Source organism: Prunus dulcis, chromosome 1, assembly GCF_902201215.1.
Source record: "Prunus dulcis chromosome 1, ALMONDv2, whole genome shotgun sequence".
In the NCBI taxonomy this organism is placed as follows: domain Eukaryota; kingdom Viridiplantae; phylum Streptophyta; class Magnoliopsida; order Rosales; family Rosaceae; genus Prunus; species Prunus dulcis.
Genome location: NC_047650.1, coordinates 10,783,739 through 10,811,619, shown reverse-complemented (window position 1 = coordinate 10,811,619; position 27,881 = coordinate 10,783,739). Strand labels below are relative to the sequence as shown.

Here is a 27,881-nt window from a genome sequence, read left to right as displayed (position 1 = left end):
TATTCTCCTACTCCAGCCATTCCTTCGTCTCTTCTCCATCATCCTACCATATCCACCAACCTCTTCACATATTTAGGGTAGAGGGGAGAGAGGGAACGAAGGGCAAGGGCTAGATATGGCTTTGTAGGGATGGATAGACTTCGACGATTTTGCGCCTCAATTTCACAAAATATTTGACAGACTTTGATATTATGGCAATTTTAATACTAAACAAGGAATTGAAGGACTATTAAAATGAAAATTTTAATTGGCCGATCAAAATAAAACTCAAGCAATAGTTAGACAACCATTCCAGTCAATATCCCTAAAAAATTCAGACTAAATTTTGTGGGGTGCGCAGGCCCATGCAATAGTGCAACGCTTGGGCGACACTTGAGAGCCCCAATAGCAAGCTATTGTAATGGACCCTACCCCGTAAAGAAATTAATTTAATATCGTGTGGATCATTGACCCACATATCAGATATTAAACTAATAAGAACAAATACTACACTTGATCTTAGCCAAAAGGCAGAGAAAGGTATGCCTTTTCACATCTCTTGTTTCTCTTTTTATCGGGCCATTCACTTCCATGGTTATTGGTCCAGTCGATGTGGGACTGTTCAACATTTACAAACAGCAAAAGGGGGCTACGAAGGCTGAGAGCATAATTGATTTGGGTTATACATGCATACATGCGTTGACAAAGCTAAAATATTGGCGACAAAACAAAGATATTCAATTACATACACGTTCTAAAAAAGGATTGTATTTCTCATATAAGAGAAGCAAAAGGCTGCTTGCAATTTGGGAAAAGGGTATATGGCCAAGGTTTGGTATGTGTACTATGTGCGATTCCAAATTGCTTAGAACTTCACTCTTTTTTCTAGTTTTCACTATTCATACAAAATCTTCATAAAACATCCAATTTTAAACAAACCTCATTAGCACCAAAATATTAATGTTGAACAAATTTAGGGCCCGTTTGATAACCATTTCAATTTTAGTTTTTAGTTCTTATTTTTCAATTTTTTTGCTAGAGTATAGAGGAAAAAGTGAGAGAATGGAAGAGTGAGTGAGAGTGGAGATGAGATTAAGAAGAAAGATGAGAGGGGAGGATGAGAGGGAGGAGTAACAAAAGTGAAAACAAAAACTAAACACTCAAATCTATTTCAAATTGTTTTCACTTTTGTTACTCATCTCTTCTATCCTCCCCTATGATCCTCTCTTTCAATCTCATACTCACTCTCGTTTTCCTCTATACTCTAGCACAAAAAAGAAAAACCAAAACTAAAACCTAAAATTGAAATGGTTATCAAACAACTCCTAATTAGCGCTTTTCATTATGCAATCGCAATGATGCTTAAGGGAGTGGCTTAAACTAGGAGAAACAATGAAAATATGGAATTGGGGATTATGGACAAATCCTTGACCTCTTTTAAGTGGGGTTTATGTAGGAACCCTTGACGTCTTTTAGGTGGGGTTTGTGGAGGAACCCGACCTCTGACCAAAAGTTAGTTAATAATTATCAAGCTTCATCCGCTATAACAACATCTAACTACAAAGGAACAAACCATCCCACAGAACAGCACCCACTATTCGCGTTGGATGAGGGATTAAGGGAATCTCATCATACAGAGTAATTATTAAACTAACTTATGAAATATTAATAAAATTAAATTAAAACATAAAACATAATACGTAACGCTTAATTATCAATCTATCATATAACTTTTTCAAATTCACAAATTTAATCATCTTAAGCCCTTGATCTTAGTTCAAGTGATGAGGATAAGTCTGGAAATAAGTAGGTCTACGATAGATAAAGAGTTGGCTTATTTTAACCTTAAAATAGACGCTCGGTCTTACTTTAACAGTAATTAAACCTTTTACAAACCAACGATTTAAGAATTACACCTCAATATGTTAACAGCTTGTTGGGCCATTTTGCTTGAGGGCTCTAGTTCTTTTTCCATTTGCGATGGAAATCATCGAATAGACCATGGGCCTGTAGCTCTTCTCTACAACTAAAGAATTGCAAGTTTGAACTAGGTTTAATGGGGTGTGCCAGGCCCATGCAAGTCTATGAAATATGAATAAAATAAAAACATAATATGTAACACTCATTTATCAATTTATAATATGCAAGGATTGATACTGACGAAGCAATTTATGGATGGTTTGACAGAAAAGGTCCAGTGAAAAATTATTTTTGCATGTCACTGCATAATTGAAGGGATAAATTAACAATTATTTTTGCATGTCACAGCTGGATATATTAAACAATTATACCAGACAAAAAGGTAAAATCAACTTGAGGAAGACGAGGAATGAGCCTATTTTGCTAGCTAGTTGCATAAAGTTGATATTGAATTGAGGAAGGGGCCGCGCGAACGCAGGCCCCCACTACAACAAATTATGACGTTGGCTCTCCTACGTTGAGGAGACCATATGCGGGCACCCCTCCTAAGTGCAATGGAGGTCACCAACTTAGGCCATGAACCTTCTTGATCTCTCATAGATCCCGTCCAGGTAAGTATGTTTGGAAGTGCCTTTTATTCCTTTTTAATACATTAGTCTCGCTCTCAACTTCTTGTGCATTTCCGATGTGGTACTTTAGACTAGACATAATCACTGGCTAAAAAATGCTGAAAAAAGTGCCAGAGAAACACTCAACTTTCAAATTCACAAATTTAATCCTCAAGCCATTAACATTAGTTTAAGTGAGGAGGACGAGTCAAAAAATTAATTAGAATTATGATAAGTAAAGAGTTCGCTTCTATTTCATTGTAACAAAAGAATTTATACCGATATTTCTAATTGCTTTATAAAATGACTTATCAGCCATAAAAAATAATTTGGGTTCACATACTGACCCAGAGCCATGCAGTTTGAAGGCTTGGTCTGCAAATTCAGAAGAACAATCTTACTCAATAAGGTTTGTGGCATTATTCAAGTACATGCAGGGTTATAAGTATAGAAATGCAATTTGTGATTTGTTATGTTCGAGACAGATTATTTCTTTTTTAGAATGTTGTTCAAATTACAAATAGAGAGTTTATTTCTTTTTCAGAATTTTCTCCAGGTTACAAATAATACAAATAGACGTCATTGAAGGTTGATTGAACTCATAAGAATCGGTCTCTTCTTTAATCTATAAAAACCCAAACCCAAAAATAGACTTGACTCCCTCTATAAGTCCTAAAAAAGACTTATAAATGGACACATTTAAACTAGATTTGGTGGAGTGCGCCAGGCCCATGCAATATTGCAACGCTTGGGCGACACTTGAGAGCCCCAATAGCAAGCTATTACGGTAAACTCTCCTCCTAAAGAAATTAATTTAATATCATGTGAGCCATTAGCCCACGTATCAGATATTAAACTGATAAGAACAGATACTACACTTGATCTTAGCCAAAAGGCCGAGAAAGGTATGTTTAATCTCTTGTCTTGTTTCCATTCTTATAGGTCCATTCGCTTCCATGCTTCTTTGTGAAGCCGATGTGGGATTGGTACAAACAGCTAAAGCGTGCTTATAAGGCTGAGTGGTAAGGGCTATAACGTTGGCTACAAAGGACTGTATTTCTCATATAAGCGGCTTGCAATTTGGGAAAAAGGTATAGCCAAGGTTTGGTGTGTGTTTTATCAAAAAAATAAAATAAAGGTTTGGCATGTGTACTTACTATGGACGGTTCCCAATTGCTTAGAACATTACACTCTTTTCTTAGTTTTCACTATTCATCGTACAAACCCAATTAGCACTTTTCATCACAGTGATGTTTCAAGGAGTGGCTTATTGATACGGATTGAAGTAAAAGACTAGGAGAAAGAATGAAAGTGTGGAATTGGGCATTATGGAGGAACCTTCACCTCTTTTAAGCGGGGTTTATAAAGGAATTTTAACCTCTAAATAACCAAGTTATTTAGTTAATAATTCTCTTCATATTTATTCCATAAATTATACACCTTTATAGAAGTGTATCTTATATATAGATAGATAAAACATGGATGACAGTTGGTCTACACAAGAGAAAAAGATTCATCCACTATCAATAACATTTAACTACAAAATAGGAACAAACTATAGAACATCACCCACTACCCACGTTAATTACTACACTTATTTGTCTTATCTTAACATAATACATAACACTTATTTAATAATTTATCATATTATTCTTCCAAATTCATAAATTTCATCTTCTTAAACTCTTGACATTAGTTCAATTGATGAGGGCGAGTCCAAAAATAAGTTAGGATTATGATAAACAAAAGGTCCACTTCTCGTTCATTGTAACAAAAGAATTTCAGCCAGCATAAATAATTTGGGTTCCATATACATACATCTATTGATGAAATATTAAAAATTCCAGCAATTAAATGTAGATTTTGAATTTTAATCATGTACATACAAAAGGTATATATATATATATATATATTTTTTCTTCTAACAAAAGGTGCTTGGGCGCCAAAAATTTTCGTGACACCAAAAATCCCACTGGCACAAATTGTTGTGGGCAGCAAAAGACGAGAGTTTGAAGGCATACACATATCATGTGTCCAGAACGGAGTTTGAAGGTCTGCAAATTCACAGCATATATTTTTCTCTTTCTCAGGATGCTTCCTCCGGTGTTACAAAATACACAATGGTTGGCTTGCAATTGAGAGGATAATTTTAAGTTCAAACTATATTTGATGGGGTGCGCCAGGCTCATGCAGTAGTGCAACGCTTGAGCAACGCGCAAGAGTCCCAATAGCAAGCTACTGTGGTGGACCCTCCTCCTAAAAAAATTAATTTAATATCATGTGAACCATTGGTCCACGTATCAGATATTAAACTGATAAGAACAGATACTACACTTGATCTTAGCCAAAAGGCCGAGAAAGGTATGCTCATATTCATGTCTTGTTTCTACTTTTATACGCCCATTCTCGTCATTGCTTCTCTGGTTCAGCCGATGTGGGATTGTTATAAGGCTGAGTGGTAAGGGCTGTACCTGTGAGTCTGTGACTCCAACCAACAGAGAGCAAAACTGATTTGGTTTATACATGCAGACATACATCTGTTAACAAAAGTAAAATGTTGGCGACAAAATAAAGATATTCAATTATATACACGTTGTCTCATATAGGAGAAGCAAAGGCTGCTTGCGATCTGGGAAAACGGTATGGCCAAGGTTTGGTATCTGTGCTGACTATTTGTGGTTCCAAATTGCGTAGGAGAAGTTAATCACACTCATGCTCTAATTAGGGCTTATTTGGGAGCGCTTTTGTCTGATAACTAAAAGCACTTCTGACTTGGTTTAGCAGAAAAGTTTAGAAACACTTCTGGGTCATAGAAGCGCATTCTAGAGAAGCACCCGCTATGTGCTTCTTTAGGAAGCACTCCCAAGTGCTTTTCCACAAATCACTTTAATTTTTTATGAAAATTCAAGATTTTTATAATAAAAGTGCTTTTGTTAGAAGCGCTTATAAACATAATTACTTCCTAAAAAAACAGTCACAAACGAGTCCTTAGACGATAACACAAGTTAAAACACTCTTTTTTTTTATATTGGTGTTCTTAAACAAACCCCATTAGCACAATGTTCAACAAACCCAATTGGCACTTTTCATCACACAATGATACAAGCGTCAAGGAGTGGGTTATTTATCAATCTATCATATAATTTAGTAGGTAAATAATTTCATTATCTTCGTAACAAAATAATTTAAGGCGACATTTGTTATCGTTTTACAAAATGAGTTTTCACGTTCGAAAACCTCTTGAAGAACATGAGATACAATTTTATGTTTTTTGTGTCAATGAATTTTTCTTTACATTTTTTATAAAAATTTCTTCTTTCTTCAAATTAAATTTATTATTTTTTTGTTGTTCTAAAATGGGCTACAAAAGAAGGGCCTCAACTCAACGGGCTCATAACTAATTTCGCTACATTCGCATTTAGCTCGGGCCAGTCCTTCAAATACAATCTAGCTGAAAATTCAAACCGAAGCACCTTCCTTTCCTTAACCAGCAATGGCGGGTGCGCATTGCGCCACCTTCCCTTTCCTCACGCCTCCAATCTGCTCCGCCGCCAAACCAACCAAACCCATCCTATCAGCCTCGATTGCCCTACCATCAAAGCCCACACGACGGAAAAACTATCTGCGCCCGAAAATCCTCAAAACCCTAGCTGAACCCGACCCGCCACCCAGAACCCCTCTCCTTCCCGAACAACCCCTAACAAGCCCCGTAATTCCCATTGAGTCCCCCGTAACCCAATATGAAAACGACTCTAATCTCGAGCGTAGCTCCGACCAAGGCGACGTCGTTGCCGGAGAAGTCAATAAGGTCGAGGAATTCAGCGTATCTGAGACGACCCCGGAGTATAATGGCATTGTTGGTAAATTATCTGCGAAGTCTGTCCTTAAATTTGGGGCGTATTTGGTTGGGGCTTATTTGTTTCAGGCGTTTTTTACTGTTTGGCTATTGGGAAATGACAATCCTGATGAGGAAAATAGGAAATCCAAGAGTTCAGGTTTAAGTTTATCCAAAGGGAAAGTTTTGAATACAAATGTTGGGTCTGGATTGAGCAATGTGGTTTATTTGGATGAGCTCCAGTTGGATGAGAAAATAGAAGAAATTAGAGCAATGGCAAGGGAAGCGCGAAAGCAAGAGCAAAAGGAAGGGAAGGGAAATGTTGGTGACGAAGATGATGTTATTGATGAAAGTTCGATGCCAAGGAATAGAATCGGTATTGAAAAAGAAGTCGGGGAGCGGTTGCTTAAGTTGCACAATAGGTTGAATTCTAAAAGGGAGAAGTTACAGGGTCCATATGTGAAAGACTTTGGAAAGCATGAGAATAGTGAAGATGAGAATTTGAAAGAGGGGGAAGGGGGATTGATGTTTAAGAAAAAGCTTAAATTTAAGGCTGAGGCGAAAAGAAGTCCCAAGGGATTTGGAGGTTTGGATGAGCATGATGAAAACCGGCCAGAGTTGGATTTCGAACGAAGTGTTTCTGAGACTTTGGAGGAAGAACCCAAATTGTTGCAAGATGATGGGAACCATTTGGACAAAGGAACTGGAAAAATGGATAGTGGAAAGGACATAGGAGTTGGAACTACTGAATCAAAGAATGGTAAAGTTTTTAAATTGCACAAAGACCGGTTTGTTGTTAGTCTGGCTGTTTTATTGATTTGCTAAATTTTAGGTACCGTCCAGAGGACAAGACGAGGGAGGTCATCTGAAGGAGTAAAGTCAAAAAAATCAAGAGAGTTGGGGAAGAAAAAGTCTCGCTTGAAGAAAGAAGTCCACGAAACTACCATAAAATCTGGTGATCATGTAAATGGCAGTTCAAGACACAAAGAAGCTGGAAAGGAACGAGTGCCTAACAAAGTCAGTGGCAATAGATCGAAGAATGAGATTGATCCATGGTGGTTGGATCTTCCTTATGTTTTGGTATGTTGTGAAACTTTTCTATATTTACTACATATTTTTAAAATTGTGCTGCCTGTTTAGCAATTGGACTTTGTTGCATTTGACCAAGCCATCTTAGGCAACCATTTAACTTTACTTACTCATTGGTGCTACCATAAAATTTTCATGGATGCTTACAATTCTAGCTTATGCTTTATGATTTTGTTAGTCATTCTATAGTGCCATTTTAGCTGTATTTCTTTAACCTTTTATGCCCCGTTATGAATTTCATTTACAAGTTTTACTTATCAAACCAATAAACTCTGTGTTTTGGTATCTTATTTTTGTGTTCGGGTAAGCATTTTTGTCTCCAACTGACAATCGAAATAGTATGTATCCCATGCCAGGTTATTCTGATGCGGAGAGGTTCTGGTAGTGAGGGGCAAGGAGGACTTTATACCTTAAAGTTCAGTTCTCAGCCCCAAAACCAGAGAGATTCTTCATATACTGTTGCTTTCGAGGACCGTGCTGATGCCAATAACTTCTGTTTCCTATTGGAGTCTCTTTTTGAAGATCTGGGTGATTTCAGTGCTGATATTGCTCCTTTGCCAAACAAAGTAAGAATTATAATTTGATTTTAGAAAAGTTTAAACTTACCCATATCAAATCTTTATGTTTGAGTCACTATTGTATTGTCCAACATACTGTGACACCTTTTAAAATTGTCTCAAATACAACTTCCCATTAGACATGCCTTTTTCTTTCATTCTTGTCATCTGTGCTAAGCTGAGAAAGGGGCTTTATTTTTTGTAGGAACTTCGTGAAGCAATAAAATCAGATAACATGAAGGTAATATTTGTGAAAAAGGGGCAGCTTCCGCTGTATGCCGGGCAACCTTTTGAAGAAGTTGAGATGGCTTTGCGCTCTTTGGTTGAACATGATTGAAATTTTGGTTTTTTTTCCTGTTTCAAGTGCTGCCTCCAATCAGGGTGGCTTTTGGTTTTAGGGTTCTATAATTTCTGATGTTAGGATGGCTTGGGTCTCCCTAATCTCAACTGAAGGTTTGTTAGGGTAAACTGTGAATATGTTATTTCCTTGTGGTTGTGGAATATGCAAGAGCAGATATGAATGACCCGGTTGTCACAAAATATAACGAAGGGTGCAGTTTTTGCTCGTAGGGATGTCTTTTTATTTCTTTCTTTTCAATCAAATGATTTCAACGGGAAATCTTTCAAACGTAGGATTCATATATTCAAACTAATAGACAATGGCATGGGAATAGCTTAGATGAGTTATGTTGACTTTCACTTGTACATGTATTGAGCAGCTGATTTTAATCTGCTGGTGGAATGAATTTAATCTGTTTTTGGGATATTGAGCAGATGATTTTAATCTGTTTGTGAAATGAATTTAGTCTGTTTTTGGGATATTGAGCAGATGATTTTAATCTGTTTGTGAAATGAATTTAGTCTGTTTTTGGGATATTGAGCAGATGATTTTAATCTGTTTGTGAAATGAATGGCTGGCTTGCAATTGTGGCATGTTTGTAGTTGCACACACCAGAAATTACTGATAATTTGTTGCTGGCTGTAGAAGACTAGGTGCACTAACAATATTGTAGACAAATAAATTACTGAAAATTTATGCACAAAGAGGATCGCTGTATCACTTTTTTGGTCACTTGGTTGGCTCGTAATTAACAATGAAAATTTCATTAAGAAGAAATTTACATGAAACTGGAAGATGTATGTAAACTCATCTTCCCTTTCATTTGACCAGTAACACTCCTAATATAGTAGCTGCTACCAGGCTGCTTCTACCAGCAGAATCACTGGCCAAAGTAGCACTCAGACTATAGCTGCTTCTACCAGCAAAATCACTAATCACTATCTTCTAAACTCTACTGAGAAGAAGTAATTTTGACCATGGACTGAGCATGAATTGGTGTCAAATTAGACTGGCAAAAGTTTAGCCATATCTCTTGTTTCTCCTCTTCATTCTCTGTATAGGCATTGTACACCGAAAGCACAATACCCCGTGCCGCTTCCCTTGCCTCCGGCAGCCTATCATTCAACAAATCTGCAGCCATTTTAACCAAAGAGACCAGCCCATAATCCTTCATTCCTTCAAGCCCCTGAAATTGGTAGAAAACCCCCATTTTGCTTAAGAAAAAATGTTATGCTTAGAAGACAAGAGAACACTTCATTTTTTTTAAGTATTTACCATCTTAGAGACACAAGCTGAGACGGAAACGGCAGCTTTGGCTCTGACTCGGGGGTTGGCATGGGAAGCATAGGCTCTAAGCTTTTGAAGCAGAGGCAGAGGAGTCAAAGACTGCACCATTGTGTTCAGGGTCCTATCTGCTTCTTCGCACACAAACCGTTTGTCTTGAGACGCTTTCAGCAGCAGTTGCAGCAGCTGTGAACCAATCAAACAATCCAAGCCGTTCATCAGAATATAACAAAATGATGATGAAAATATGATCATGGAAAAGGAAATTAAGAAAATCAAAAATTGTATTGGATGCACACCAATTGATCAAATGCAGCAGAGGTGGCAGAGTCAAATAAACTGTCACCAAAGGCCTTAAAGATATCAAACGACGCCATAATGGATGTCTTGCATAAAGCACTTCTGGGATTCTTCATTGCCTTAACCATCACCACCATAACTTTCTCTCTGTTCATACCACAATATACATGTTAACGCTATCACTGACAAAAAGACGTCGATTTGTTAACTAATTACAGCAGACAATAGAAAAAAAAAAAAAAAAAAAGAGAAGAAAAGGCACTTACAGAGTAGGAACCAAAAGGGCAGAGTGATAGAGTGCAAAACGCCTAACATTGTTCAGAGACTCGCACACCTTCACCCAATCCTTTGAATCTAATCCCTCATTCAAGCTCTGAAATTCCAAAAATTGAAGAATTTAGTGCCAAATTCCAGTTGGGTTTGTTCTAAATTACAGAAAGAAATAAAAGAAATTTGGAAAATTACCAGAATCTTGAAATCAGGGTCTGAGATGGGTTTGAGATTCTCAGAAGAGATATAATCAATGGTGGCATCAATGGTTGCTGCAGGAAGTGGAGCCTGGTTTTCATCATTGACCCCAAACTCGGGTTGCTTTTGGATTGAAACAGGAACTTTGGTTTGCTTTTTCGGCCTTTCTGGTGTGGTTGGAAGAGCATTATCGATGGGCCTGAGAGCCATAGCCATTGAAATCGCAGAGAAGAAACAAAGAAGAGGGAGAGAGAGAGAGATGGGACTGGAAATCTTTGGGGTTTTGATAACGAGGAGAATGAAGGGTTGGTGGAGGGGTTTGATGATACAGATAAAGAAAGTAAAATATTGTTTACCTTTCGTTTGAAAATTTGAAATTTGAAAAGCTGTAAAAAGATCCGTTGGACACTCCTGTGTTAACGGTTACATTAACGAAGCGCATCACACTCTGCACTTTGGTGCACCGCGTATCTTTCTGTATAGTGGCTATATTTCAAATTTCCATACCGTTAAGACACGTGGCATGAATATGATGGCTTTCTTTTTGCGAATGCGAGAAGCTTTTTTTTTTTAAATTTAAATTTCTTTTATAATTAAAAAATAATAATTTATATATAAAGCAAAAGACAGAGAATTGTAAAACATTCAAAATATCAAAAAATGCCCTTGATTAATGCAAACATTAAGAATTGAAATTATTAATTAAATGAGAATAATATAGTAAATTCACACTTTTTTATATTAAAAAAATTAAAATTAAAAGAAAAATCAAATAATGTATCCTATTTTTATGGAATATAACTACCCATTATTATTTTTAATTCTAAAATAAATTTAAATTTAAAAAAAAAAAAAACTCTCTTAAGCGCATGCAAAAAGGCTAGTGGGAAAAAATAAGATCTATTATCTTATTTTTCGTTTAATTTTAATTTTTTTAAATATGAAAAAGTGTGAATTTACCATATTATTCTCATTTAATTAATAATTTTAATTCTTAATGTTTGCATTAACCAATGACATTTTATGATATTTTGAATATTTTACCATTCTCTGCCTTTTGCTTTATATATATTTATTTAATTTATCCAAAAACATAAAGTGCTTGGGTATAACATTATAGAACTAGCTATTGGGTGTCACTTACAAAATTTTCCTATGCGCAGGAGGAAAGAGAAAAATTGACAGAAGAAGATGACCCGCCCAACGACTATATCCAACATAGGCCATCGGCCATACAAACCAAAAATTTGCCCTCTTTGTAGGGGAGGGGGGCTGCTCCACCAAAGAGGCCCATTAACTCAATTGAACCGAGTATCCGGAATAATTGGCAAGGCACTGTATTCAATCAAGAACCATTGGTTCTCAAAACAAACTCATGCTCCTGAATAACGGCGACTGAAGTTAGTGTTGCAAAGAGTAAAATAGGTCGGGAAGAAAGAGTCCGAGGTTGGGCTGGACGACATACATCTTGGAAGGAAGGTTCATTCTCTTCAAACTCAATTTCCTTGACATCTCACAACCGAGACAAATTCGAAACACTCTATATACCTGCAACCATAAGTATTTAGTCAATGCAAGGGTTGCATCAATAGAACTCTTGCTACAACATCAATACATAAAAATGGTCGAAAACTGAATCATTTGTTTTGAGAATTTAGAATCATGGAAATTTGAAAATCTGCCAGAACCACATCAGCACAAAAGGAAAAGGGAGAGAGAAAAGGCCAACATCTGCCAGAAGAATTACACATCATTCACACAGCTTTCCTCTACCAAACTGTGTTTTTTGTATATTATACATGCGCCAAAAAGCAAAAGACAATACTGAGCACACATGCACTAAAGCAGCATAGAATTCTATATTTTAAAAGTTACAACCCTGAATATTCAATTAATCAGAACATTTTCAGGAGGAATAACATGTTGGCGTAGTCCCAAAAGTCATGAGACTCAGGACTCCTATTCCAGATACATGCATCCAATTTCAGTAACTACAATTGTAATCGTAAAGGAGTTACCTCTATAGAGAGCGACTTCAATCATGTTAAGGAATTGATGGAACGAAGACTTTTCAGGAAGGAAAAAAAAGAAAAAAAGATCTCCCATCCCCCAATATTTGCTCCATCAGCATGAATGCATGAGAAGGCACCTTGTGTCATCACCACTCACTGAGCAAAACACATCTACTAATCCCTCCAGTAAATTGCACGATATGCAATTTTACCATGACCTTGAAGCATGTTGAGACTTTGCAGTTTCCCTAAGCACAGCACCGACAATTGCTGCCTGCTCAAGGCATTCAGCCTTGTGCAAGGCATCCAACAGAACAACACATGTCTTGGTATGAATATGACAACCTTTCTGCCGAGTTTCCTCAAAAAGTGCATATGCTTCCATTGCCCTATTTCCGCTACTTAATCCTTCTATCATAGCATTATAACTAGCAGAATCGAGAATGCCACCACTGGCTTTAAACCTCTCAAAAAGCCCACTAGCATCTCTTATGTTCCCAGCCTTTGCAAGTCCGGATATCATGGTGGTGTAGGTAATTGTGTTGGGCTGTAACCCTTGTTTCTTCATCTCTTGCCAGTACACAAAAGCCTTATTGAATTTTCTAACTCTACAAAGACCATTTATGAGAATGCTATAAGTTACATGGTTGGGTGTACATTTCAAGTCTTTCATGGATTGAAAGCAAACAATGGCTTCATCAATTTCACCAGCTTTCACAAGTGCATCAAGCAAGCAATTATATGTGTAAACATTAGGTGCCAAACCCTTCTGCATTAGCTCTTCCATGATTAGATATGCTTCATCAATTCTACCCACCTTCCCAAACCCATCAACAAGACTACTATAAATAATTACATTCAATTCTACTCCTTTTGACTTTGCTTCTTCAAAAAGCATGTATGCTTCATCAAGTCTGTCAATCTTGGCAAGCCCGTCAATGACAGAACCATAAGTAACAACTGTGGGCTGGTGACCCTTAGTTTTCATTTCCTCCAGCAGCTGGTATGCTTTATTCACCTTTCCACATTTGCAGAATCCATCAATGATGGCATTGTAAGCACGGGTGTCCAATACACAGCCTTGATCCTTCATCGCATGAAATAATTCATAGGTTTCATGCGCCAAACATGCTTTTACAAGGCCATGAATTAAGATTGAATAGCTCCGCACATCCGGAATGAATCCTTGAGCCTTTATCTCCTCAAACAAAAATCTACCTTTGTCAATTTCACCAGCCTTGAAAACACAATCCATATAGGTGTTAAGAAGCATCAGATCAGGAGAACAGCCCCTACGCACCATTTCTTTGTATATTTTGTGACCATCCTCCTTTCTACCACACCTGAAGAAGTTCCTGATGAGGGATGTATATACAATAGCATTTGGAATCTGATCAGAATCCAGCATCTTCTCATAAAGCCTGTAGGCATTATCTACCTTTCCTTGTTTACCCAAGCCATCTATAAGAGAACAAAACGTAACTGCATCTGGTGTGCAAACTTTGTGATCCATTCCTTCAAAGATAGAACAAGCATCATCAAGTTTCTGAGCTTTACAGAGTCGATCAATCATAATGTTTACAGTCATAACATTAGGATATAAACCAGCTTCTTTCATGGCATCCCGAACACGCAGAGCAGCCTCGAGGTTACCTGCCTTGCAAAGCATGTCTATTAGAATGTTATAAGTTGGAAGATTGGGAGCTGCATCTTTCTTCATCTCATCAAAAATCCTTAACGCTTCTTCTACTCTTCCCTTCTTCCCTAGGCAAGTGAGAACACAATTATATGCAATCACACTCGGAATGCACCCCTTTCTTTTTTGCCTCTCAAATAAGCTGTATGCTTCCTCAAACCTTCCAGCAGAACCATAGCCCATGATCATGGTGTTATACGCATACACACAAGGTACTTTCCTATTCACATCCATCTCCTCAAATAACTCCACCGCTTCACCTAGTCTCTCAGCTTTGCAGAGAACTCCTATCATGCTAGTATATGTCACATCATCAGGCACCATGCCATGCATTCTCATTTCATGAAAGAATTTCCAGGCCATATCCACCTTACCGACTTTACCAAAGCAGTCTATACAGACGTTATAAAGAACAACATCCGCATTAAAAGAGTTGCTCTTCATCTCATCCAACAAGGAGAGAGCAGCATCAACTCGGCCTTCCTTGGCAAATACACGAATAATAGTTGTAAATAAATGCACAGTAACTTCATAACCTATCTCCTGCATTTGATGAAAGAGAGTCAGCATGAGATCAGATTCAGGAACTGTAGACAAAGCTCCAATTAGAGTTGTATAGGCTGAAAATGCTGGGCGGAATTTGAACTTCCTCATGGTTTGCAATAGATTGAAAGCTTCTCTCAGCTTCTGTGACTTGACACAGCTCACAACTAACTCAATACATACGTTATTAAATGGGCCAATTCCTGCAATACTCATTTCTTCCAGGACCTGTTCCAAGAAATTAAAATTTCTACTCCTAGCCATGACCATGAGAAGTGAATTGTATGCTTCGGGACAATGTGCTTGGTCAGTTTGTCTCTCACACCACCGAAAATAATTAAATGCTAGACCTACATCTTTCAGTCTCCTTAAGACTCCAATAACTGATTCTGATTGAGGTTTGTTGTCAAGCATTGATAAAGCATTCTCAAGGGTAGGTCCCCAAGGACGGCCCTCCAATACTTGGCACACATCATCAACTACTTGTCTCACACCCTCAACTTTTCTCGAATTATCGCAACTAACCCTATCCATGGAGGAAACAACTTTCCTATCATGTTCAGAAGAAGGCCCATTTGGCAAGGATGAAAACCTTTTTGAAAAAGTGTAAATGTTACAGCAGTTCAAATGAAAATGGCGTATTCCTGCAAAAAGGAAAAATAAAGCAGATGGTAAGAAGTGATTCCTGTACATGCCACCAGAAGTATTAAATGACAAACATCATGGAAGCCAAAGACATTTGTGAACATTTTATTTTTCTGATCGGTGTTTACCAACATACTTGACTCCATAGAGAAGAAAGAATCTGTATACATGCCAAAATTACCTTGTTTTCTTAGGAGCATCTTCACAAAAGCATGCCCAATCTAACACTGTGTCTGCCCTTCACCTTCCAAATATATAGAGAAGTTCAACACACAAGTCATTTCAGGACTAAAGGTACTCTAATCACACTCAGTAAGCTAAACATTTTTTTAGAAAATTAGACATGAAAAGTAAAACACTAAAACAAACAGAAAAAGAAGAGGCAGAGGGGTGGGAATCATTAAGCAAATACAAACAATGCATATCAAGAGGGGCACAGCACAATGTTTAATTAAGGAAAACTTTAACACTTCATTCAATTTTTATATACAAACTCATATGAATTTGGCCTAAGTTTGTGGTGCAAAATTGAAGCTTTTGCAAGCATTTTTCTTATATGATGAGAAAGTGAGAGAAAATGGGAAACAGTTCATGGTTGAGGACTGAGCTTCGATTGCAGGGACACGAATTGCTAAGCATTTCGACTCCTAAACTGTGCCCTAGAAACAAAAAGAAGAAACGCTTGACAAAAGTTATGGGCTTGTAAATTCACATACCGGAAAATCTTGAAGCGCAGGGTTTAGGGTTTAAAGTTTAAACCAATCTGCCAGAGAGAGAGAGAGTTGAGCTTAACACCAACAAAGACGATGACACTGAAACTGGTACTGAACACCGCCGTTTCGAGAACGACTTAATACGACGTCGTCTCAACGCATAGAGAAAAACATATAACTAATGGGCTGGGCGGGCCAAACGGGGCAAGTCAGTCGGGTCGGACCCGCGCCCATCCCCCTCGCTTTTCCAAAGCTGCAGCAGTTCGTGTAGAGCAAGTAACAACAGCAAATCAAATCAACAATGGGTCTCTGATCTGCAGCACCGTTCTCTCACTCTCATTATCGCCACTCTCATTATCGCCACTCTCGTACACTTGATAATCGAAAAACCAACCAAGTGCAAGTGCAGGTGTGGTTCATATGGACCCTCAGTATCCTAGCAATCCCGCCAGGTCGTACGGGCCGCAAATGAAGATGACGATCCAGCCCTCTCAGCACTCCGACAACGACCGGAGCAGCGGCGAGCTGCGGGCACTGGATTGCAACCTCACGGCGCTCTGCGACCACATTCAATTGGAGGGCTTCAACTCCGGCGCCTTCTCCGATATGGTCGTCCACGCCATGGGCTCCACCTACCACCTCCACCGCCTCATTCTCTCACGCAGCCCCTACTTCAGGTCCCTTTACCCTGTCAATTTACCAAAATGCCCTTGAATTCGCGCCCTCCCGCTTTGCTTGGGCGTTGTTTGATGACGCTGAAAGCAGAAAATTTGGGGTTTATTTGTTGATTAAAATAGTTTAAGTATATTTGTTGATGCTATTTCTGGGGAATTAATTTTGGTTTTTTGAATAATACACGCGTTATTATGTATTGATTGGGTGCTTACGAGTAAAATTGTGGGTTTTCATGTGCTACCCTCTGTGTGCCTGGCAGGAACATGCTTCATGGACCTTGGAAAGAAGCCAATGAGCCGGTTTTAACCTTACATATTGACGATAAGAATGTTAACGGAGAAGCAATTGCAATGGCTTTGGCATATCTATACGGCCACCACCCCAAGCTTAATGATAACAATGCATTTCGTGTTTTGGCTGCCGCTTCTTTTCTTGACCTTCAGGTATCATATTCTCATTGTAGACCTAAAGTTCATATTTTTATGTTTCTTGTGCTTTTTTAATTTTATGGGACTTTAATTTTTCTGCTCTTGGAATGGCTTCCCCATATGTGCATTTAGATTACATCTTGTTATTCTTTTAATGCAGGATTTATGTGCAATATGCACAGACTTCATTATATCTGAATTATGGACTTCAAACTTCTTAGCCTATCAGGTTCGAAATTCTTGTGCTGCCTCTTTGTGTTTGGTCGACATGCTACCGATTTCTTATGTCATTGATGGCGTCTACCTGTGCTTTCAGGTGTTTGCAGAGAGCCAAGATTATGGCATACATGGAGAACGAGTAAGAAATGCTTGCTGGGGCTACCTTTGTCAAAGTGGTTCCATGGAGTTGAAAGAGGTAATGGATGGTGAGCTTACTTCATAGTTATGCCTTGTGGGTTTTGTCAGTTTCTCACATATTCTCTGTTCCTTTGGGATCATATAATATGATAACATAAGAAAATATTAGAGGGAAGGACAGAGCAGTGGACCGAGGAAACATACTTATTTTTCGCACTTTTTTATATAGACATATTTATCCTTGCCCACAGCCTTAAAAAAAACATGGTGTAAGCTCAATCTTTAAATTTAATAATGACTGTGTAGTTCAATTTTTTTTTTCTCTCTCTTGGCATCTGTGTTGTCAGTATATTTGATTTTTATGAGGATTAAGTATACTTTTAGTTTTTCAATTTTGTTCATGCAAACCTACTATCTACATATTTTTTTTAATTTCCTGGTCATGGACAGGTGCTTCCAAAACTTTCTGCCCAAACCTTGCTTGCATTGCTGACCTCTGATGAGCTCTGGGTACCCAGTGAAGAGAAACGGTAAGGAGTATCGACGGCCTCTGACTAGGTTTTATTGTCCACAGCTTAGTTCCTATTAAAATTTTTTTTTTTTTTCTTCTTCTATGGAAAGGTTTGAACTGGCATTGTATACATTCCTTGCAAAAGGTGCTCAATGCAAACAAGAAGATTATGATCATGGAAGTTCCAGTTCTGAGGCAGGAACAGATACTCAATCTGATTCATCTAATGCAAAGGGAAAGAATCTGATGGGTAGTTTCACTAATAAAAGGTTGGAGTCTGAACTGGGGCGCTTAAATCTAAAAGATGATTTAGATGGCCATAGTACTGCTCGTAATCTTCTGATAGAGCTTGCAGACTGTGTGGTTGACTTCCAAACAGGAGTTTCAAATTCCAAACAGCAAGTACAACAAGTTGCATACCCTCAGTCCAATTTGGAGCCAGGATGCAACTGCAGCATGGGTGGTCCTTCATCATTGAGTAATTCATTTTCAGAAATGGATGTAATTAGAACTTCATGTTATACTGAAATGCCAGTTGGTGTTGGAGCAAGTAGATTGGGGGCAAATGGAGTTGCTATGGAAGGGCCATCTGATGAAGGATCATGCTATCACTTAAATAACAATAGTTGGCTTGCCAGGGATCAGTCAAGGCAATGCTCTTCAATGAACTCTTCCACTAGTGAGCTAATGCCAAATGATTGGGGAAGATGTGGCATGCCTCCTCTTTCATGGGGTGGTAGAACTGTAGGCAGAAGACAGCTTAAAGGTTATGCTAAAGGGAACTTTGGGGTTGGTGGTGAGGAATATGATGCATTTGTTAATATATTTGAAGGGGGATCTCTTTTATACTGTAACATGTCTTTTGAGGCACTTCTTAGTGTAAGAAAGCAACTTGAAGAATTGGGATTCCCCTGCAAAGCTGTAAATGATGGTCTTTGGTTGCAGGTCTCTTTCTGATAACTGTTTTCTCTTTAAGTTTTTCTTTCTTTTACTATTCTATCTCTTATAAACCATACTGCTCATAAATCAATTATAGGCCCTTGCAGACTGACTGCAAGGGCTCTCCGCCCACTGCCACCATGAGAAATTCGGAAAGCTATTTCTACCACATTCATACACAAAGTGTTGCCCTGCGGTTATGCTTTTGAGGAGATTGTTGTATTTTTAATTTTCATTTATCTAATACTTACCAAAGAAAAATCTATCTGTTTATTCAATAACTTGTTTGTTTGGTATGTGATCATATAGATGCTGTTAAGCCAGAGAGTTCAAGAAACTGGTGCTGATACATGCAAAAGTTGCTGTCTTACAAGTTTAGCATGCACTTGCAGACAGCAATTTTCATTCTCACATGGAGTTACCACTGGATATTACATGCAAGAGCACAATCAGAATAATTCTCCTGGCGTGTATGTTGCTGAGTCTTCTCCAGGTGAAGGAAATGGCCTCTTTAGGCCTGTACGTGTGCATGTTAGGGGTCCTATTGATGGGCTTGCTGGTATTGGACGCGGAACTACATTTGTCCCAGCAACTGCCTGGCCTCCAACTCGGTTTGTCTTTTCCCGTGTGCCATTTGGCATGGGCAACAGAAATTGCCAGCAGTCTCTTGCTAATGATGATTCAGAGGCTAGAGCTGACCATAGTGGGGACCTGTCTGGAGATGGATTGACGGCTTTGGTTGGGCTAAGCCAAGGAGGGAACAATGTAGCTAATGCTCATGGGGAGCAAACAGAGAGAGCCTATGAGATGGATGTGCAAAGCCGAACACCTGGAACTTCCATGGCAGTGCCAAGTACGAGTGGCATACCTGTGCAGATGGTAGAGTCGTCAGACCGTGCAATTGGGATTGAGTGGGATAATCCAAACAGTTCTTCCATATCATTGGATTTGAAAACACCTTTAAGCCACTTCCCTCCTTTCCGATTTGGGTACGTGAGCTCTTTCCATTAATCCTTTACAGCTTTGCTTCAGATTTTGAGCTCTCTTTTGAAAAATAAGAATCCATAAATTCTTTTTAGGATGCTGTCCTATGATATCCTAGCTCAGAAGTCTCCTTTACAAGTTGCTTACAAGTGCCTTTGAACATCTATTTATACTAAGCCTTTTTTCATGGGACTGGATTATTTGTCCAAGTGTCATGGATCTAATGATTGGTCATTTTGTTCAATTCTCCATCCTACTAATTACAAGTCAAGGTTTTTTTTTGGTCTCTAGTTTACCTTTTCACTTAAGTTCTCGATCATGGTTCTACAGGGTGCAATTTGAGGATGTGCACAGGCTCAGTGATGGCCAAGTGAAGCACTCTCCAGAAGTCTTTTATGCTGGTTCTTTATGGAAGGTGTTTCAGTATAAACTTATTTTCTTTTCAATATAAGATTTAGATTTGTGATGATGCTTTTTGATCTCCATTTTCCATGCTCTCATACAGATTGGATTTTGTTGTTCAAATTTATAGGTTAGCGTTCAGGCTTTTAATGATGAAGACCCTCAAGGACGTCGAACACTTGGTACTGTTCTTTGCTGTTCAATGATATACCTCGGAAACATGTTATTTTGCTTTCCTAAGTTTTATTTGAAATATGTTCCTTAAGCTGAACGTATATCATATGTTTGTTATTTCAGGATTATTTCTTCACCGACGTAAGGCAGAGATTACTGATTCATTTAGAAAGGTTAGCCTGCTCTTGATTGTTTGAGCATGAGATGGGTTATTTTAGTTGTGGAGAATAATGCTTCTTCTTATCTTCACATTTCAATGATCACCCTTTCTGTTTCACCTTGTTTTTCTGTCTAGTATGTTTATTTGCATTTATAATCCCTAGTAGAAGTTGTTAGTTGATACATTACGGTGTGCGCGACACAGGTGCAGATGTATGTCGATTCTCGTGAAAAGGTTACTGCCCGGTATCAGGTAAGATCCAAAGTGAACAAAATGTTCTCAGTTTCACCGATTCTCGTGTAATCAGTGTTTGTTACACCAGAATCTGGCATATTGATTTTGTAGTTCATGTACGTTTATGATGTAGTTAATCTGTCCATCAAAGAGGGAAGTCATGGTGTTTGGAAGTTTCAAGCAAACAGGCACGCTTTTACCGAAAGCTCCAAAGGGCTGGGGCTGGCGAACAGCTCTGTTATTTGATGAGCTTGCTGATCTTCTCCAAAATGGGGCCTTAAGAGTGGCTGCTGTTGTGCAGCTTGTATGAATTGAACAAGGTATGTTTTAAATTTTTCTGGAATAATGTGATAATAACTATCCTCCCTGCAAATTCAATTTGCTGATACAAATATTTTCTTATGTTTCAGATATTTAACCCAGCTGAATAATTTGGCTTCGATATACGGAGGACCTTATATGTACATATTAGCGACCGTCAAATAACTGTTATTTACTCCAGTGCCCTTTAGGTCCTGCAATTTGCAAAGTAACATGGTATTTAGGGAAAGAAACATTAATTTTGTATTATTTTTCAAGTCTTTGAGTAAACAATGGATGTACTGGATCTGGTTAAGCTTCCTTCCCTAATTGTATGCTTCTTGCTTAAAAACTCAAAGATTTACCTAATCGTCTCCAATTTCTTACCCACCTACTTTTCCCCAAATTCATAAATACTTGAAATAAAAATTGACCCATCATTATTCTTATTTAAATTACTCCCAATCCAACAAACTCAAGCTCTTTCTTTGTTCAGTGATTAAAGTCATAAGTTGATTAGAGTGAATGTGTTTCCCACTCTGCAGTTTGAATCTTCATTCTAGTAGTTTAATTCATATTATTCTACTGTTTGAATCTCCATTTTAATAGTTTAAATCATATTAAAGTAAAATATCGCTTGTATTAAAAAAAACACATTTAAAGTCATAGAATAGCAGTGCCCAGGTTGGGACCTTAGAGCGTGGCATGTCCAAGATTTACCATGACATGCATAATTTTTATTTTATACTTTGAAATATTGTGTCCGAATGTAGTATATAGATTGGGAGTTAGTAATAGAGGCGGGATGGCCAGAAGGGTAGCAATAGCTCCTTAACGAGGAATAATGTATATTTTATTTATTAATATTATTATGAAATATAAATTGATGATACATCCATATTATAACATGTAAATTAATAACATAATATTTTAGTGTGATAGTCACGCACAATTTTTTCTCCTTAACCAAGAAGTGTGTGCATTGAGAAGTAACCATGCCTACTTGGATAATTTTTTCCTTGTTGGCATACTGACTTATTTAGAATTGGCATGTCTCACTTATCTTGAATTTACTAACACATGGATATTGAAATATTTCAGTTCTTGATTTTCATACATTTAACATATACCTAATTAAACCCTACAAGACTTAGAAAACAGATTAATTTGAAATAATTTGATATGATATTCTTTCTTGAGATATTTAGTCATATAACCATTCTTAGCACTAAACTATAAATAAACCCTACTCTATTTAATTTCTATAAACAAATCCAAAAAAAATCCAAAAAATGACAACTAGACCTATTTAGTTTAGAGATATTTAGTGATATACCCATTTCTAGCACTAATATTATAAATAAACCCTACACAATTGAATTCCTATAAACAAACCCAAAAAAAACCCAAAAAATGATAGCTAGCCTTATTGAATTTAATATTGATTATTAAATTACTTTGATGCCCTATTGAGTGCTTTGGTATTTTTATGAGATTTTGGGGTTGGGCTTGTTTTAAGAAATTGATGGTAGTTTTGTAATTTATAAGAAGTTAAAAGCTTTTTTGTTATATTGTAAATGGGCTTTGGGTGTGTTTCTAAAGTCCATTTTATATAGGGTATTTTTATAATTTGGGCCCCCATATTGGGTATAATAGTGAATCTCCCTTTAGTTTAATTTAGATTATTAAATTACTTTGATGCCCTATTGAGTGTTTTGAGCTTTTTTATGAGGTTTTTGGGTTGAGTTTGTTCTAAGAAATCAATGATAGTATTGTAATTTAAAAGAAGTTAAAAATCTTTTTATTATGTTGTAAATGGGCTTTGGGTGTGTTTCTAAAATCCATTTCATATATGATTTTTTTTATAATTTGAACTTCTATATTAGGTATAATATTGAATCCCCCTTTATTATTTATCATATTCTTAATTTCCTTATTCTTTTTTTTTTTTTGTTGGGTTAATTTCCCGATTCATACAAGTGTTACGTGCAACTATTTAAAAAATAATAATAGAAAAATACCATATAATTTCCTACAGCGAACCGGGAAAGCCGAAACGTCTCCTACAGCAAATCGGGTTACAGATCCCAACTCAAGCTCTGGTGCATCAAATTTGAAAATCCTCTTCAACGTTAATAACAAATATTTAAGGAAAACAAGCTCCTCCTCCGCTCTCTCTCTCATCTCAGCCTCCTTTTTTTATTCTGTAGCGGGAACACTTGATATTTGTCTACACAGATTTTCTGGTGCGTGCTTATTTGAAATCGACCCCCTCTTCCTATGCGTTTATAGGGTTTTGTTCCCTCCCTTCAAATCTCTGTGATTTTGAAATCGAACCATTCTCTTCCTCTAATTTTTGTACTTTTTCTTTGGACCTTAAGCAAAACCCTAACTTTTGGTTCCAATTGCCTCGCATTTAGGGTTTAAGTTTCGCCAGCTGATTACTCATTCAATCCGCCCACCAAAAATTTCAAATTGGTTGTGTTTGCTCTAAGATGGCATTCTTTGGATGAGATGTGAATTTCTAGGTCTTTTTGTGCTCTGGGTTTATCAATGGGAGCACTAACCAGCAATCGTAAGCGAGGGGACGAGTGTTTGAGCTTGAATTCTGCACACCCATCTCCGTATTCGCAGAATTTTCAAATTTCAAAGCGACCCAGATTCTCTTATGTGAAGCAAATCCCGGACCGGCCCATAGTATCTTCCAATAGCGTCGCTTCGAGGGTCTCTCGTTACCCAGATATAAAGCCGCCACTGACGAGAGTTCACGCCCCTTGTAGAACAGGCAAATTCGGGTTCTTCTCGAACAGAGAAGATTCGAGCCCACAAGCCAGAGGGGTTCATGAGAAGGAGCGGTCGGGTGTCATAATGGGCAGTGTATTGTCTTTCCATTTGGAAAAGGCGAAGAGCAGGGCGTTAGATACATTCCGTTATTTGAACAAGGGCAAGGAGGTGATTGAATTGGATGAAGAGGTTGAAACTGACCGAGTTTCTGAGGATTCGAGCATAGAAGAAGTTCTGGCTATAGAGGAAGATGACCGAGAAAGGCCTTCTGTGGTGGATTATGTGCAGGAATTGGATACGAAGATGGTGGACTGTGGACCTCAGGGTACTCAGCCATCGGCTTCTTCGGTGGTTTCAGACTTGACCACACTGACGAATGGCCCTTTCAAAGTGGACAGTGCAGGAAAGATGTTGGACTCATTGTCGCTAAATCGAGAGGTGGAGGTGCCGAGTGTGGTAGTGTACAAGCAGTTGCTTGAGAGTGTAGAGAGGCGGACTCCAAAACTTGAACATTTGCATTCCCAAATTGAGTTCAATGTGAGCAAACTGTCTCTGCTTGAATCGCTGCGTCCACAAAAGAAACCAGTGAAGGTGAATTTCTTTTCGTTAACTTGCTACCTGTTTTGAAGTATCATTTGCAGTGTTAGTATACTAAAGTTTACAGCTTGTGGTAAGTAAACATTGATGATGAATTTATCAACAGTCTTCTCTTAATAGTTAAATCCTTTTCTTTTTAGGTTGTACCCGATGAACCCTTTGTTGCTCTTCGAAAGGAGGAAATGGCTGAGGTTGAGCAAGCATTTTCCTCTGCCAATCGGTATGGTTTGATAAATATTCTGTTTCATCTTTGAATTGGTTTAGTTGAAACTTGAAAGTATAACAGTATTGGGGTCCATACAGGAGGAGAGTCTTGGTAACTCATGAGAACTCAAACATAGAGATCACAGGTGAAATGCTGCAGTGCCTTAGACCACGTGCATGGTTGAATGACGAGGTATTTTCTAGGTTACATTTGTACTTTTTTGTTAAATTGCAATAACCAAAAAAAAAAAAAATTTCATTGCATTTTGTTTTGTATGGTTCATGTGGGTTTTTCCAGGCTTGCCTAGCTGGTAATGTGATTGATACATATGCATTCTTTTCCGTCCAGGTCATAAATGTCTACTTTGAGTTGCTGAAAGAGAGGGAAAAGAGAGAGCCACAGAATTTCTTAAAATGTCATTTCTTCAACACATTTTTCTACAAAAAGGTTTGTAATTTGCTTTCTTTCTTGTTCATTCTTTTACACTTTGTTCCGGGCAGTGGTTGTATATGCATAATCTGTTTAGTTTTCCTTTTTTTTTTCTTTTTTTTTTTTTACTGTCAGAAGAATATTTATTGATTTCATTAATTTGTTGTCTAGATAAGTGCACTGGTAAGAATACATGAGTTCTTGTCACTGCAAAAACTATAAAGCTCTAATGCATGTTCATTGTCAAATAGTCTCATACTTCTATTTCATCATTTAATTATTAGGACTGTTTGTTGAGTTGGATTGGTCAAAAGCTTTGATCAATTTGGCCTGAATTTTTTATTAGGATGAGTCTCATTTGAGTTTTGGCTGAGTTTTTAGACCTGATTTGAAGTTCAGGATGAATCAGCATGATATAACGCCAACCCAAATTGTACCCATTTGTTTCTTTCTCATTTGTATACATATATTACATTTCATTAGGCCTGAAGATTGGGCTGGGCTGAGAGCTCAGCCATGTGCTTATTGGGCTAACCTCAGGCAAGGTCTGTCAGCTCAGCCCGTGCAATTCACACTCCTAGTAATTATTTGCCTAGATTGGGTAACCATCTTTGCTGTTGGATTTAGGATATTGATTTCTATATTAGCTACTCTTATTTTACTGAAATTGTATGTGCAGTTGATAGGTGGGAAAAGTAACTATGATTATAAATCCGTCAGAAGGTGGACCACCCAAAAGAAGCTGGGATACAGCCTCATCGATTGTGACAAAGTAACTTCATTCAAACCTTCTTCATTGCACATATACACAGTTTAAGTGAAATTACATTTATTTCATAAGTTGTTTTCTTCTCAGATATTTGTTCCCATCCACAAAGAAATACATTGGTGTTTGGCAGTTATTAACAAGGCAGAGGAGAAGTTACAGTATCTTGATTCACTCAAAGGAAGGGATACCCAAGTGATGAACAGATTGGTATGCTTTGTAGTCATATTCTGTTCGGCTGTTGATATAATTTATTGATGATGCATGCAATAAAGTCAGAAAGTCTGTTACACTAAATGTCGGTCCTTGATTCCCTTTCACTTTTTCTTGTGGGAAGGGGGAGACGAGCAGTGATGCTTTGAAAAAATAAAATCTTGCCATTAGCGGTTCGTGTAATTTCCTGTTACTCGAACTACAACATCTGTTTGAATTGATTGGGTTCTTTGTTTGTTTGGTCTGGAATTGACTGGGTTCATGAATTTTAAAAATGAAGAAAATCATCTTGTCAGTCTTGCCTGCAGAACTTGATAACAATTTCCCTTCCTCCATACTTGATGTGGTATGAAATATGCACATAGGCACGTAAAAAGTTTGCTGTGTGGACAAATATTTCATCGATCATCAGCCATCAATTAACTCTTCATCTTTGTTTTTCTTTTTCTTTTTGGATATTAATGGCAGTACCTTGGTACGGATGTTTTTCAAAATGGTAGGAAAACGAATAAATTCATTAAACCGATTAAGTTGCGGCTAACTTTGACTGTTTATGTTTGACAGGCGAAATACTATGTTGATGAAGTGAAGGATAAGTGTGGAAAAGACATCAATTTGAGTTCTTGGAAATTAGAATATGTTGAAGACCTTCCTGAGCAGGAGAATGGGTAGGCATTACATGTCTAATGTTATAGGTTTTCTTTTATCTTTTTCCCAAACTCTTTACAGTAAGCAAAGAGACTTCTGCTAATTGAAATGTATTTTTGAATTAATTTTTCTTAACAGGTTTGACTGTGGTGTGTTCATGATCAAATATGCTGACTTTTATAGCAGGGGCTTGGATCTCTGTTTCAAGCAGGTAAGGTGCTTAGAGATGATTCTGTTGCTTTGCCACACGGAAGTGTATATTTTGTCTCCCAAGTTAAAGTATCTTTTGGTTGTTTTCATTTTTATTTTCTCGGACCTGCATTCAAACCATTAATAATGGAAAGTTATATGTTCAACGTAATTCTAGGGGGAAAATACTTGGCACTGGTTCCTTCTGTTTCTTGCTTTTACTTCTCCTAATAATTTATTGGGAAGTAGTATGCTATAGAATGAAATGCTTATGTATATCCTGCTCTCGGTTAACTCAACTGTTAATTAGTATGATTCAACTCTGTTTGTTGTCCTTGCAGGAACACATGCCATATTTTCGATTGAGAACAGCCAAGGAGATCCTAAAATTGAGAGCGGACTGATTGAGCAAGCTAGCTTTGGCATGCTGTAGTACCAATCAAGAATTAGGAATTAGAGAGTAACAGACGATGAATTAGGTGTTGTGCTCGCGGGTGTGAGTTGCATGCCAGCTTCGAAATTTTTGAAATAATTTAAGATTTGTCTTGGTGAGGTGAGTCCTGTGAGGAAAGGTTAGCAGAGCACAAGGCAGAAATAGTAACTTGTATAAAGTGCGAACCTTTGATTTGTCACATATATGTTCAAAAAGTTCCATAAGCTTTCAGGTTATGCGCTGACTGAGTCCTTGTTGCTAGTTTTTTTTTTTGGCCCTTGTATCTTGTTGGCCTTTTGCCTATATATTAGTAATTGAGTTGATCCAACAATTGTAACACAAGATTTCTGGAGAATTCTGTTCTATAAAAGAAAGCTTTCATTTGTTTTGGCCAGTTTGTTGAAGATTCATTTGTGCCCCTGAATTAAGTGATAGTTACTTGCCAGCATTTACTCTATCAGATA

At 37.7% G+C, this 27,881-nt stretch overlaps 5 protein-coding genes and 4 non-coding genes across 11 annotated transcripts; 3 read left to right on the top strand and 6 right to left on the bottom strand.

The window, feature by feature from the left end:
* Positions 1-327: 327 nt before the first annotated feature.
* On the bottom strand, positions 328-523 carry LOC117616851. Its single transcript, XR_004584201.1, has one exon. It is a non-coding gene; the product is annotated as a U2 spliceosomal RNA (small nuclear RNA).
* Positions 524-2,356: 1,833 nt separating this feature from the next.
* Positions 2,357-2,518, bottom strand: LOC117616931. Its single transcript, XR_004584268.1, has one exon. It is a non-coding gene; the product is annotated as a U1 spliceosomal RNA (small nuclear RNA).
* A 702-nt stretch (positions 2,519-3,220) lies between these two features.
* Positions 3,221-3,416, bottom strand: LOC117616846. The gene has a single exon (XR_004584197.1). It is a non-coding gene; the product is annotated as a U2 spliceosomal RNA (small nuclear RNA).
* A 1,260-nt stretch (positions 3,417-4,676) lies between these two features.
* Positions 4,677-4,872, bottom strand: LOC117616839. Its single transcript, XR_004584190.1, has one exon. It is a non-coding gene; the product is annotated as a U2 spliceosomal RNA (small nuclear RNA).
* A 1,063-nt stretch (positions 4,873-5,935) lies between these two features.
* On the top strand, positions 5,936-8,770 carry LOC117616638. 2 transcript variants are annotated; one of them, XM_034346015.1, is made up of 4 exons: positions 5,936-7,102; positions 7,175-7,422; positions 7,788-7,997; positions 8,194-8,770. In XM_034346015.1, exons 1-4 carry the CDS (start codon positions 6,001-6,003, stop codon positions 8,323-8,325), a joined length of 1,692 nt encoding a protein of 563 aa, XP_034201906.1. In that variant the 5' UTR covers positions 5,936-6,000; the 3' UTR covers positions 8,326-8,770. The 2 variants fall into 2 exon arrangements, with proteins under 2 accessions (XP_034201906.1, XP_034201908.1); XM_034346017.1 differs by lacking the exon at positions 8,194-8,770 and having other exon boundaries at positions 7,771-7,905.
* Positions 8,771-9,065: 295 nt separating this feature from the next.
* On the bottom strand, positions 9,066-10,793 carry LOC117614339 (TOG array regulator of axonemal microtubules protein 2). Its single transcript, XM_034343121.1, has 5 exons — positions 10,378-10,793; positions 10,179-10,285; positions 9,912-10,059; positions 9,604-9,798; positions 9,066-9,514 (listed from the first exon to the last, which is right to left on the bottom strand). Exons 1-5 carry the CDS (start codon positions 10,594-10,596, stop codon positions 9,281-9,283), a joined length of 903 nt encoding a protein of 300 aa, XP_034199012.1. The 5' UTR covers positions 10,597-10,793; the 3' UTR covers positions 9,066-9,280.
* Positions 10,794-11,474: 681 nt separating this feature from the next.
* Positions 11,475-16,084, bottom strand: LOC117616813 (pentatricopeptide repeat-containing protein At3g06920). Of its 2 annotated transcripts, XR_004584181.1 has the most exons (4): positions 15,993-16,084; positions 15,458-15,520; positions 12,399-15,275; positions 11,475-11,928 (listed from the first exon to the last, which is right to left on the bottom strand). XR_004584181.1 is itself a non-coding variant. In XM_034346241.1 (3 exons), the coding sequence occupies exons 2-3, from the start codon at positions 15,474-15,476 to the stop codon at positions 12,601-12,603; spliced, it is 2,694 nt and encodes an 897-aa protein (XP_034202132.1). In that variant the 5' UTR covers positions 15,477-15,520; positions 15,993-16,084; the 3' UTR covers positions 12,218-12,600. The 2 variants fall into 2 exon arrangements, 1 of the variants encoding a protein (XP_034202132.1); XM_034346241.1 differs by lacking the exon at positions 11,475-11,928 and having other exon boundaries at positions 12,218-15,275.
* Positions 16,085-16,211: 127 nt separating this feature from the next.
* Positions 16,212-21,522, top strand: LOC117615175. Its single transcript, XM_034344201.1, has 13 exons — positions 16,212-16,666; positions 16,924-17,107; positions 17,253-17,321; positions 17,409-17,507; positions 17,900-17,979; positions 18,071-18,905; positions 19,209-19,888; positions 20,214-20,298; positions 20,416-20,467; positions 20,583-20,632; positions 20,824-20,871; positions 20,987-21,173; positions 21,264-21,522. The coding sequence occupies exons 1-12, from the start codon at positions 16,410-16,412 to the stop codon at positions 21,161-21,163; spliced, it is 2,616 nt and encodes an 871-aa protein (XP_034200092.1). The 5' UTR covers positions 16,212-16,409; the 3' UTR covers positions 21,164-21,173; positions 21,264-21,522.
* A 1,661-nt stretch (positions 21,523-23,183) lies between these two features.
* On the top strand, positions 23,184-27,811 carry LOC117616391 (ubiquitin-like-specific protease ESD4). The gene is made up of 9 exons (XM_034345699.1): positions 23,184-24,528; positions 24,675-24,754; positions 24,838-24,931; positions 25,088-25,186; positions 25,848-25,940; positions 26,025-26,144; positions 26,712-26,815; positions 26,934-27,006; positions 27,326-27,811. The coding sequence occupies exons 1-9, from the start codon at positions 23,707-23,709 to the stop codon at positions 27,386-27,388; spliced, it is 1,548 nt and encodes a 515-aa protein (XP_034201590.1). The 5' UTR covers positions 23,184-23,706; the 3' UTR covers positions 27,389-27,811.
* The last annotated feature ends 70 nt before the right edge of the window (positions 27,812-27,881 follow it).

What these genes read in the sequence shown, in the direction of transcription:
- LOC117616638 (XM_034346015.1), top strand. Translation starts at nt 6,001, where the DNA reads ATGGCGGGTGCGCATTGCGCCACCTTCCCTTTCCTCACGCCTCCAATC. An exon ending in TGGATCTTCCTTATGTTTTG is followed by an intron (nt 7,423 to 7,787) that starts GTATGTTGTGAA and finishes ATCCCATGCCAG; the next exon opens with GTTATTCTGATGCGGAGAGG. An exon ending in TTGCTCCTTTGCCAAACAAA is followed by an intron (nt 7,998 to 8,193) that starts GTAAGAATTATA and finishes TATTTTTTGTAG; the next exon opens with GAACTTCGTGAAGCAATAAA.
- LOC117614339 (XM_034343121.1), bottom strand. Translation starts at nt 10,596, where the DNA reads ATGGCTATGGCTCTCAGGCCCATCGATAATGCTCTTCCAACCACACCA. An exon ending in ACCCTGATTTCAAGATTCTG is followed by an intron (nt 10,286 to 10,377) that starts GTAATTTTCCAA and finishes TTGGAATTTCAG; the next exon opens with AGCTTGAATGAGGGATTAGA. An exon ending in GCCCTTTTGGTTCCTACTCT is followed by an intron (nt 10,060 to 10,178) that starts GTAAGTGCCTTT and finishes TGGTATGAACAG; the next exon opens with AGAGAAAGTTATGGTGGTGA.
- LOC117615175 (XM_034344201.1), top strand. Translation starts at nt 16,410, where the DNA reads ATGGACCCTCAGTATCCTAGCAATCCCGCCAGGTCGTACGGGCCGCAA. An exon ending in CTTCTTTTCTTGACCTTCAG is followed by an intron (nt 17,108 to 17,252) that starts GTATCATATTCT and finishes CTTTTAATGCAG; the next exon opens with GATTTATGTGCAATATGCAC. An exon ending in ATGCTGGTTCTTTATGGAAG is followed by an intron (nt 20,299 to 20,415) that starts GTGTTTCAGTAT and finishes TCAAATTTATAG; the next exon opens with GTTAGCGTTCAGGCTTTTAA.
- LOC117616391 (XM_034345699.1), top strand. Translation starts at nt 23,707, where the DNA reads ATGGGAGCACTAACCAGCAATCGTAAGCGAGGGGACGAGTGTTTGAGC. An exon ending in CACAAAAGAAACCAGTGAAG is followed by an intron (nt 24,529 to 24,674) that starts GTGAATTTCTTT and finishes TTTTCTTTTTAG; the next exon opens with GTTGTACCCGATGAACCCTT. An exon ending in CCCAAGTGATGAACAGATTG is followed by an intron (nt 26,145 to 26,711) that starts GTATGCTTTGTA and finishes TATGTTTGACAG; the next exon opens with GCGAAATACTATGTTGATGA.